At 48.3% G+C, this 10752-nt stretch overlaps 1 protein-coding gene across 2 annotated transcripts in view; it reads right to left on the minus strand.

Annotated features, from left to right (window-relative positions):
* Positions 1-516: 516 nt before the first annotated feature.
* Positions 517-10752, minus strand: part of SAFB2 (scaffold attachment factor B2) — a 36325-nt gene continuing 26089 nt past the window's right edge. Inside the window, exons 14-21 of one of the 2 annotated variants that reach the window (XM_003794998.3) lie at positions 10320-10456; positions 8372-8662; positions 7253-7390; positions 5349-5391; positions 3909-4027; positions 1418-1530; positions 1215-1281; positions 517-918 (exon numbers count right to left, since the gene is read on the minus strand). In XM_003794998.3, coding sequence (XP_003795046.1) covers positions 762-918; positions 1215-1281; positions 1418-1530; positions 3909-4027; positions 5349-5391; positions 7253-7390; positions 8372-8662; positions 10320-10456 — 1065 coding nt within the window. In that variant the 3' untranslated portion in view covers positions 517-761. Of the gene's footprint in view, positions 919-1214; positions 1282-1417; positions 1531-3908; positions 4028-4237; positions 4313-5348; positions 5392-7252; positions 7391-8371; positions 8663-10319; positions 10457-10752 lie in introns of those variants that run through there. The other variant, XR_002774631.1, reaches the window with a different exon arrangement.

Raw genomic sequence — 10752 nt, forward strand, 5'->3', positions numbered from 1 at the left:
TGGATCTGACACCACTAGGTCAGTGCTAGGTCAGGGCTGCTCCCTTATTGCCCTGCTGCTGGGGGACGGTACTGACTGAGCACAACACACTAGGAGAGGTGGCAGGGCCCAGACCACACACCCTATCTCAGCCAGAGCCTGCATCACACGCAAGCACTGCTCACACTCCCCAGGGACCATGCTGGCTGTGGAAGGGTTCGCCTGGTGCCCAGCAACCCTCACCACCCATCCTACAGATAAAGACACAGGCATGGAAGTAAAGGGACTGGTCTGAGGGACTGACAATGCACAGGCCCCATCATAAAGGATTCCTAGTTCTGATTTCATCCCTGCCTCCCACAAGCTCCATGACCTTAGACAAACGATGTGATTCCTGAGCCCAAGATGGGGATTATGGACACCCCACTTCACGATAGTTCACTTCAGGAGCACCTGGCAAAGCCACCAGCCATGTGATACATTAAAGGCTGATCCCATCCTGTGTCCTGTGGTCACCGTAACTCACATACACACATACAAGAATGCAAATCATAAACTTTATTAATGGAAAATGGAATGCCTTGTTAACAGAAACCTTGTCTTAAAAATGGCAGAACAAGAACACCATTTATTAAAAAAAAAAAGTGAGTTCACATTGTATCGCACTACAACACGGTGGCAGAATTTGCTTCTGTGTTTTAAGATTCCACAAGTTCAAGGGAACTCTGGCTAACAGATTCAACAGTGCGTCTGCCTACCTGAAAACCCGCAGTGAGCGGGACTCAGTAGCGGCGGGTGAAGTGGGGGTATGGGTGGGGGTGGGGGTGGGGGTGGGGGACTCTGCCATCCCGGTCCTGGCTGGCCACTTCACCACCTTCCAGTCCACCACCTGGCACCACGTGGCCCTGGGAATGTCCACCTTGTGCAAAGCTGCCTCCCCTAGGAACAAAGTCAAGACGTTTTTTCCCCCTCAAAGCACTCTATGTTTCCAATGAAACATGACTCAGTAAACGATCCTGCAGCCTTTAAAATGTGCTTTTTTTTTCCAGGTGAAAAAAATCATAATCATACACTGTATTCTGTATAATTGAAGAACATTATTTGCATAAGTTACAAAGAACTGCTTTTTGATATGTTCAAAATATCCAACCCAGCAAGTTGATCAAACGTGTAAAGAAAGGAGAGGAAGTAAGAGCAAGAGCAAGCCAACATTATCCCTGGACAACATGCCTTACCCTGCTGCACCACCCCGGCTGGCAACGTGCCCTGGTCCTGAGGGTCCTGAGAGCCCTCTCTCACCACCTAGAAGAGAAAAGTCTGTAAATACCCCTCCTTGGGGAAGTCTCTGGGAGGGCAGAGGGGAGGGATGTGGGCCTTATCTTCAGAGTTCTGAGATCACAGCCACCCTTGCCCCCTAGGATCAGGAGCAGTCCCGTACCTTGCCACCTTGTGTGCTCCCGGCCCTCTGGGCCTGTATCCATGGCACCCTGCCAGGCACGTGGTGGGTGCTCTTCCAACCTCTGGCTGTGCTCTCCCCAGTCGCGTCCACCCCTGCACCAAAAGACAGCAGATCCAGCCGCCAAGATATGACTCCAGAGTCAGGCCACATGGCTCCATGCCCCATAATGTTTCCTCAAAGAATCTATCCAACCCCAAAGACATCTCATGGCTGGTAAGCATGGAAAAGGAGCCACCAAAGAAACCCCAATCAAAACCACAAGGCTTCACTTGTGCTAAGACACCAGAATCAAAAAGAAAGACTTAAGTATTGGCAAGGGTGTGGAAAAACTGCAGCCCTTGTAGGCTGCTGATGAGAATGCAATGGTGCAGCCACTGTGGCAAACAGTATGGTGCTTCCTCAAAAGGCATAGAATTCAAAAGCACAGAATTGCCATATAATCTCAGGAATCCCACTACTAGATGTTTACCTGAGAAAAATTAAAACATCTCCAAAGGAATATGAAACATGAACACTCCTAGCAGCATGATTCATAACAGCTAAAAGGTGAAAAGGACCCAAATGTCCACTGAAACTGACTAATGAATGGACAAAATGTGGTCCAGCCACACAATGGAATATTCAGACTTAAAAAAAAAAAATGAAGTTCTTGGCTGGCATGGTGGCTCAGGCCTGTTGTCCCAGTGCTGTGGGAGGCTGAGGCAGGTGGATCGCCTGAGCTCAGCTGAGTTCAAGATCAGCATAAGACCAGCATGAGCCCAGCATGAGCCGGAGTGAGACAGAGTGAGACCCCATCTCTGCATTTATAGGAAATGTTTAGAACAGACAAATCTAGAAACAGAAAGTAGGTTTGTGGTTGTTAGGGGCTGAGGTAGAGAGGTATGACTGCTAAGAGGTACAGGGCTAGTCTCGGGGGTGATGTTCCAAAACTGACTGTAGTGATAGCTACCCAATTCTCTGCATATACTCATTCATTGATTGCACACTTTAATGGGATAATTTTATGGCATGAGTTACACTTCAACAAAACTACTTTAGGGAGGTGCCTGTGGCTCAAAAGGGTAGGGCGCTGGCCCCATATGCCAGAGGTGGCAGGTTCAAACCCAGCCCTGGCTAAAAAAAAAAGTAGAGATTTCTCTGTGAACTGATATATATATTTAAAAAATGTAAAATAAATTAATAAATTGATTAAAAAAAAACTACTTTAAAAAGTTTCAGATGTAAACTCCAAGAGACTGAAATCCAAATACGGTTCCAACATTCTGGAACTAGCAGTGCAGAAAAGGCTTTCAGACCAAAAGCTTCTATGCAGGTGGGCTCCCAACGTGGAATGCTGGGCACTGTGGCAGCCAGGACAACCTGGTTCAGAGGCACCAGAAGGAACCAGGACTGTGAAACCACCAGAGCTCCCTATACTCATCTGCAAAGCAAATGTAACATTGCCCCCCAAAACAATGAAAAGTACCCCAAGGCACAGGGCCACTACTCACCATAATATCTTATTCCAAGAAATGAATTCTCTCATTTACTTACCTTACTGGTATCTATGACAAAATGCACTACATGGTATTATAGGATGTGGTGTTAAATAGGTCCCATGGAAGAAGACACTTTAAGCCAAAAACTGTCCCACCGTGCTGAGCAGGAGCCAGAGGCAGCTCCCAAATGGGCAGTGCCAAGAGCCTTGTCCCATCAGCACAGAGGTTGCGTCTGGAGACACAGGCTCTGATGCCCAATCACAGAGAGGAAAGGGGCATGGCAAGGCAGTGGCCGGAAGATGTTTCAGTCCCCAGCCACTGTGTAGCCAGCTCATACAGAAGAAAGGAGATGGGCTGATAAGGAAGGAAAAATAGTTGTGCAGGGGCCACTGCAGTCAACCAAAGAGACACCTTGAGTCCTCCATGCCAAGCCCTGAATCACCCCCTAGAAGCTGACTAGGTTTGGGGCTGCCCACCAGCCCCAGTGCCCTCAATATTGACAGTGTGTTGGAGTTCTTGGGGGGAGGAGATCTACCATCCAAGTTCCACCCACAAAGATCCAGATCTATCTGCCCTAGAGTAAAGGTCCTCATAAGTGATTCATTCTAATGGGCAGCCAGGGTTGAGAAGCCCCACCCCCAACCAGACAGACAAAAAGGACCTGAGGACATGCCTAAATAGACAACCTGGTGGTGGTGGCAGCAGCAGCAAAGGTTCTCTACCACCCATGTGAGTAAGAATAAAAGCCCCAGGACTGTGTCCTTTAGCAGTTGGGGAGCCCTAGTGATTGAGATGATCACAACTGCAGGGTGACCCTCACCCCCACCAGACTGAGAAGAGCTGCCTTTTGTCATGAGAAATTGGCCTTCCTGAGTTAGGGGTTCTGAATGGCATGACTCCTAAGGCTCTCATGGCTGAACCACACCTTGGGGGTGTGAACAACTAGGCAACAACCTCTTACCAGGAGAGGACAAATGGCCCCACACACTAACCTGGGGGGAGGAGGCAGCCCCCGGCCTTCACTCAACCTCTTGTCAGAGCCATAGCCTCCCCAGTCCCGGCCATGCCGCTCTGGGGGTCCTCCATGGCCGTGGCGGTCGTCTGAGTAGTGCTAGAGGATACAAGAAGACAGAGTAACACTCTAAGCACACCACTTCCAGACAGCCCCCGCCCCAGGAGGCCTGCTCACTGCAGACCCAGTCAAAGGAGTGGTTAAAAGGCCTGCCCCGGCTGAGCCCTGCTCTGCTGACCCTCTGCTCCCAGAGGATGGCTCCCTCTAAGCTCCCCTCCTTTCACTCCTCTAGCTGTATTACTGACTCACCTAAGCCAGTGCTACAGCATCCCTCTCTTGCCCCAAGAGCGTGGAGAGCCTTGTGCTTTATGGTCCTCAGTGGTTCTGCGGAAAAGGTTCACTGAAAAGAGCCACTTAGCCCTATTCTCCCTGAACAGCCAGTGTGCCTCCTCCTTTCTGGTGCCCCTGAGCAAGCCAGTCACCTCTATGCTTTGACACCAGCCAGGACCCTAGTAGACCTCAAAAGTGATAACAGTTTCATGATCTCTTTGATAAAATCTGCTATTCTTTTTATTATTATTTTTTAACATATATTCTTTAAGAGATAGGGTCTTGCTCTGATGCCCAGGTGGACTCCACGATGCAGCGGTGGAGTCCTATCTTACTAAAACTTCAAACTCAAGAGATCCTACCTCAGCTTCCTGAGTAGCTGAGACTACAGGCATGCACCACCACATCTGGCTTATTTTGTTTGTTTGTTTTTGTAGAGTCTTGCTATGTTGCCAGGCTGGTCTCAAACTCCCGGCCTCAAGTGACCCATCTTGGCCTCCGAAAGTGGTGGGATTACAGGTATAAGCCATTGCTCCTGGACTAAAACACAATGTTCTGACACCTATCTCCCACATCTCTCAACCATGCTGTTCCTTTGTCTGAGTTTACACCCAGGTCTAAGCTTACACCTGGCACAGGGCACCACCGTATTATTCGTGATTCAGGGACTGTTTTATGGTCTTCAACTCCCAGTACTCACCACAATATCTGAAAGTGAGGGACAATCCCCTCCAGTCCCTGGCAAATGTGAGCTAAATGACTACCTAATTGCCTCCTGTGCCACTATTTGGGTATTCTGGTATACCCTGCAGTGCCAGGAGGACTCTATGGTCTCTTAAGCAAATGGACAATCAAGACATAACTGTAATTTTCTACTGGATAAAATTAAGCAAGAACAAGGCCTACCTATTTGAAAACTACACAGAATCACTAATTAGAAAAATGAATAATCTGCACTTCTAATCGCTGGCAACTAACATTTCCATACACCCCTGCAATGTGGCTGAGCTGTCCCTTTCTGGCTCAGAAGCCAGCTGAGGCCAACATAGCAGAGGGCTGGCCCCAGGCTTGGTGTATGGGCTTTACTCACCTGCCCCTCTCGTTCTCCCATCATTGGCCTTGAACCTTCCCTCCTACAAAAGGAAAGTTTCTCATTCAAATGACGGCTGGTAGAACTGTACATTTCTGCAGGCCATACAAGAGTTTCACAATTGGGACATTTACTCTATTCTACCACGTAAGAATTATAACTCACTAACGTGGAAAAGAAAAGAAAAACTAGCTCCAACTGAAAGGCTTTTCCCTGGGGGCAGGAATGAAATGGGATCCTAAGAAGGTGGGAATAAAGATTTTATTGAACTGAAATTCCTCAGTGAGGTCTCAGAAATAAAGGCACACCATATCAGAAAGTCAATGCCTAATTACGTGCAGCCCAGTGACCAAAGTCAGGGCGAAGGATAAATGAAAGCCTCCGTGACCCCACATTTCTGTCTGGCCCAACAACACACCAACTCTAGCCATAAATAAACTAGGGGCTTCTCAGCCTACCTTGCTGGTTCTCCTCCTCTGAAACCCCTTATGGAGGAGCTAATGAGCAGGGAAATGGCTCAAGAATATGTAGCCCAAGAGAACATACGAAACCAAAGATAGAATTTTTCAATAGGAAAATTGAGGCCTGCCTTATTTATTTATTTACTTATGAGGCAGAGTCTCACTTTCTTGCCCCCAGTACAGTGCTATGGAATCATAGCTCACAGAAACCTCAAACTCTTAGGCTCAAGCAGTCCTCTGCCTCAGCCAGTGCCCACCACAATGCCAAAGTTTTTAGAAACAGGGTCTTGCTCTTGTTCAGGATAGTCTCAAATTTGTGAGCTCAAGTGATTAGCCTTGGCCTCCTGGAATGCTAAGATTACAGGTGTGAGCCACCGTGCCTGGCTTTGAGGGCTGCCTTTTCTTTTTTGGAGACAAGAGTCTTGCTTGGTCACCCTTGGTAGAGTGCCCTAGCACCTTAGCTCACAGTAACCTCAAACTTTTGGGTTCAAGTGATTCTCTTGCCTCAGCCTCCCAAGTAGCTGGGACTACAGGCGCCCACCACAACACCCGGCTATTTTTCGGAGACAGGGTCTTGCTCTGCCTCAGGCTGGTGTTAAACTTATGAGCTCAGGCAATCCACCCATGTCGGCCTTCCAAGTGCTGGGATTATAGGTGTGAGCCACCATGCCTGGCCTGAGGGCTGCCTTTTAAATAAAAAGGGGGGGGGGGAGCAGGCAGGCAGACAGGTAGGCACTGGCTAAAAACCCATCTAGGCCCTCAAAATGCAAAGCAGGGTTAATGAGAAATTCTTTCTGTACACTCTCCAGTCAATTCTCTTTGTAGTTTATGGGCACAGGAGCCTCTGCTGTTAGAGGAAGCCCAGGTGTGAGCCCTGAAGCTCCAGCCAGTTTGGGCAGGTCATGCCTCTTCTCTAAACCTGCTTCCTTTGCTATAACACAAGAAGACTGAGACAGATCCTCTTCCAAGCTCTTTCCAGCTCCATGAGAGAGAGGAAGATGGAGGGAGAAGGAGGGAGGAAGAGGGGAAGCAGCTGTGAAAAAGGTCCACAAGAAACTGTGAAACTCAGAGCTGGGCCACACTAACATTGCAACCCCCCAAGAGGGCTCAATGTGGGATGCCTTGGTTTAGGTCTTCCCTATGTTCTTACAGGCACAGCTAGATGCCTGAGGCCATAGCTGACCTACTCATGGAAAGAGGATAGCAGATGAAAGAAGTTCAGAGGTGCCTTTCTACTGGGCAAACTGGGGATTCTATAAGTGACCACAAATTCCAACAACTTGCTCAAGTTCTGCAGGTCAAAGTCACCCACAATAGATGTCAGAAACAAATGAGACTTCAGAGAATAGATGAAGACCTATCTGTGTACTAGGCTGAGAACTTGATCAGCTGAATGTTCTAGTGCCTGCCACATCTGTGGCACAGGAGGGATGGGCAGCTGACCTGTCAATAATGTGGTCCTGGTACTGGCCCCGCTTACGACGGTCAAAGTCATGGAAGCGGTGATCTGGTCGGGGGAAGTCAGTGCGGTATCTGTCCTCCATTGCCACACGTTTTCCTTCTGGCCAATAGGCATCTCGTCTGTTTTTTTTTTATTTTAAAAAGAATTCAAATTTCATTTATGACAGAGAAAGAGGAAAAAGTAAAGGGGTGGATGTGGAGAGAAGAGCTCTCTCCCTAGACCCAGCATCATTAAAATGTCCTGCAGGGCTAATCTCTAAACATTCAATCATTATCGCTTTGATTTAATAAATTAAAATCCCCCAAACTGCCAAGAGGCATACTGGTGTTCTCATCTGACAATCCTGAAAAAAGGACTGCTGTGAGCTAATTGTCTGGCAAGTCTGCTAATACCTTGATCCCCGCGTGAGCTCAAATTCAAGTGAAATGAAATATTTGATTCTTCTGGAATGGAATTTGAGTTGCCACATTTTTACCTTCTCCATCATCTATGGGAACCTGAACCTCCCTTTGAGTTTTTTGCAAAAGCAAAAGGAATTAGATTGGGTGATAGTGAACTACATATAGCTCAGGATGGCATCCAATTATCTTTTTCCTGATTTTTACCAGAAAACTAGGCTCAAGGGGAGTGGGCTGACGGGTGACTGTCAATTAAGCTGTTTGGAGGAGCTAGAGACCAATAAACCTACTTTCCAAGCCAGAAGACAATTTCCTTTTCCACAGTGACTGCTCTGCCTCTTGTCTACAAGGATGCACTAGACCGACAGGGATGGCTCAGACAACTTGGGCTTAATGGATGTCTAGCTGTTTTATAATATAAACACTTAAGAGAATAGTTATGCTCTATGGGGAATCTAAGAGAAAAAGTATCACACACCTGTTAGCAAGTGGCAACCATAAAGATTCCCTGAAAACTAAATCAACTGGGACAAAAAAAAAAAAAGAAGGTTGCACACGCACAGCATCAAGACAATGAACTACATCAACTTGCAGCAGTGGCTGGAATTCTGCCGAGGGGACAGGATCTGTGTTAAATCTAATTCTGCAGATAGGCAGGGAAGTGACTGGTACACTGCCTGGGAGATGCCCGTGAACCCTCACCGGTCCAGGTCGTAAGGCCGCCGTGCTGCAGGCCGCCGCTCCTGCTCATAGCGCAGCTGCTCCTGCTGGCGCCGCAGCTCCTCACGCTCACGTTGGATCCGCTCTTGCTCCTTCCTGCGTTCACGCTCTACACGCATACGCTCCCGTTCCAGCCGCTCCCGCTCCATGCGCTCCCGCTCCAGCCGCTGCCGCTGGCACTCCAGCTGAAGGCGCTCACGCTGCAGGCGGGCCTTTTCCTTGCGCTCGTGGAAGGCCTCAAGGCGCTGCTCCCACTCCCGCTGTTCCCGCTCTCTGCAGGTACATAGTAAGGTGGCCCTGAACTTTGAGCAACTTCAGCATGGAGGCTGAAGCTTGTTGCGGGTCAAATGTCCACAATTAGAGGCACCTGGTCTACTTGCTCTGAGAACTCAGCTGCCTGGCGCCTTCTAACTCCACCTTTTCTCAACAAGACAGGCCCTGGGCAAGCTGGGTACTGGGTGCCAGTGACCAGAGACATAGCAGAGCTTTGGCTCAAAGACACAACATGAAGCCAGAGCACGAATTTTAACTGAATGTCATTTGAGTGCTTAGAAACTGGGACTTCAAGGGGAAAGGTATACAATAGGTCCTTACTAATGGCTACCACAGAGACTGCTGTGCACAGGAAAAATTCTGGAGAAATGAGGCCGGGTGCTGTGGCTTGCACCTGTAATCTCAGCCCTCTGGAAGGCTGAGGCAGGAGGATTGCTTGAGCTGAAGAGTTCAAAAAATTCTGGAGAAATGACCACTGGTGTCTTCCAAGGTGTAAAAAGTGGTTCTGATTTCTTGTTATAGGTTAATACGTATCATGAGCATATCTTATTTTCACACCTCCTCTCAAAAAAGGTTCCACTTTTTAATAACTATCTTTTGAACAGAGAGCTTGGGAAGGCATGGAGACAGGCCCCAGGCTCAAATGAAGGGCCTACGTCTACTGGCCCAGCACCACAGCCAGGACCAAAGTCTCTGCTTTACCCAAACATCAGGAGCTGACTGGGTGCCCTTCTCTTAGTCTGAGGGGTGCTGGTCACACTCACACCCTCCGATGGTGCCTCAATAGGCTCCAAACCAAAGATGGAGAAAGTTTGGTGCCTGGATAGGTTCCAAACCAAAGATGAGAAAGTAGCAAGAAAAAAAAAAGGGAGCAGGATCATAAGCTGCTCAGTGAGCTTCTCTTCCCTAAAGCTACATATGCAGAGAGGATTACATTAGTTCAGAAAAGCAAATGTAGCTTAACTAGGAAAGGTCCCCAAATACCAAGACATAAAGCTTTTGTTTTACTGAGCAGTATTTGAGGAAAATCTACAAGAAAACTCTGGTTATGCCAACATGAAATGGCAGATGTGAAAGGGGAGGGGAAAAGCCTCTTTCAAAAGTTCATGGCAATAAACCGCACCCTTAGCAAATGGTGACAAAGGCCAAGATGGCTGCAGTGGGAGACAGAGGCAGCCCAGAGATATGGCTCAATACAGACCTCCAAGGAAGCCATTCCTATGACTGACACCTCTTACAGAACTGCCTCATTCCAATGCCACAATAAAATGACCACTGAACTCCAGCTGTAGCTTTTGGCTTTACTCATGCAGGTTTTAGTGGAGAAGACTAAGGCCTTGACACCAAGCATCTATTCTATCCAAGGCCATGTGTGACAGCTTTCTACACAGGCCATGTTCTAACTTCAGCCAGAGGAAAAGGCTCCTGGGCCAAAATGGCCTTTGATGACTTTTATGCCACCCACCACATCTCGTGGGCTGGTGTGAATAGGTGCTAAGCCTTGCCTCTTGGACTTGGGCGAAACACGTAAGGAGACTAGTCAGCACTAGCTCTTGGGCTACGTAGACTCATAGCTCCAGGATAGCTGGAAAGACAGATGATCCCTTTTAACCCCAAGGAAGTCACCATCCCCACCACCCTGCTCAGTCCCACTCACCGCCTTCGCTCAGTTTCTCTGATCTCCCGTTCCCGCTGCCTCTGGCGCTCTCGCTCCCTTTGTTCTTTAATTTTATCAAATGACAAGATGTCTCTCTTTTCTTTGCTTTCTGACTTGCGATCCTGACTCTTGGAGCTCTGTTTGCCAAAATTAGTTTATTAACAACCGAAAAATGCAGTAAAATATACAATGAAAATATACATGCCTGGATTAACCTAATGTTCTTCTGACCTATGTGGTTTATACAGAAGGCATGGTCTCGGCTCGGCGCCTGTACTCAAGCGGCTAGGGCGCCAGCCACATACACCTAAGGTGGCGGGTTCGAATCCCCAGCCCGGGCCCGCCAAACAATAATGACGGCTGCAACCAAAAAATGGCCAGGCGTTGTAGCGGGCGCCTGTAGTCCCAGCTACTTGGGAGGCTGAGGCAGGAG

The sequence above is a fragment of the Otolemur garnettii genome, unplaced genomic scaffold (assembly GCF_000181295.1).
Source record: "Otolemur garnettii isolate 467f Iridium unplaced genomic scaffold, OtoGar3 scaffold00088, whole genome shotgun sequence".
NCBI classification, from domain to species: Eukaryota; Metazoa; Chordata; class Mammalia; order Primates; family Galagidae; genus Otolemur; species Otolemur garnettii.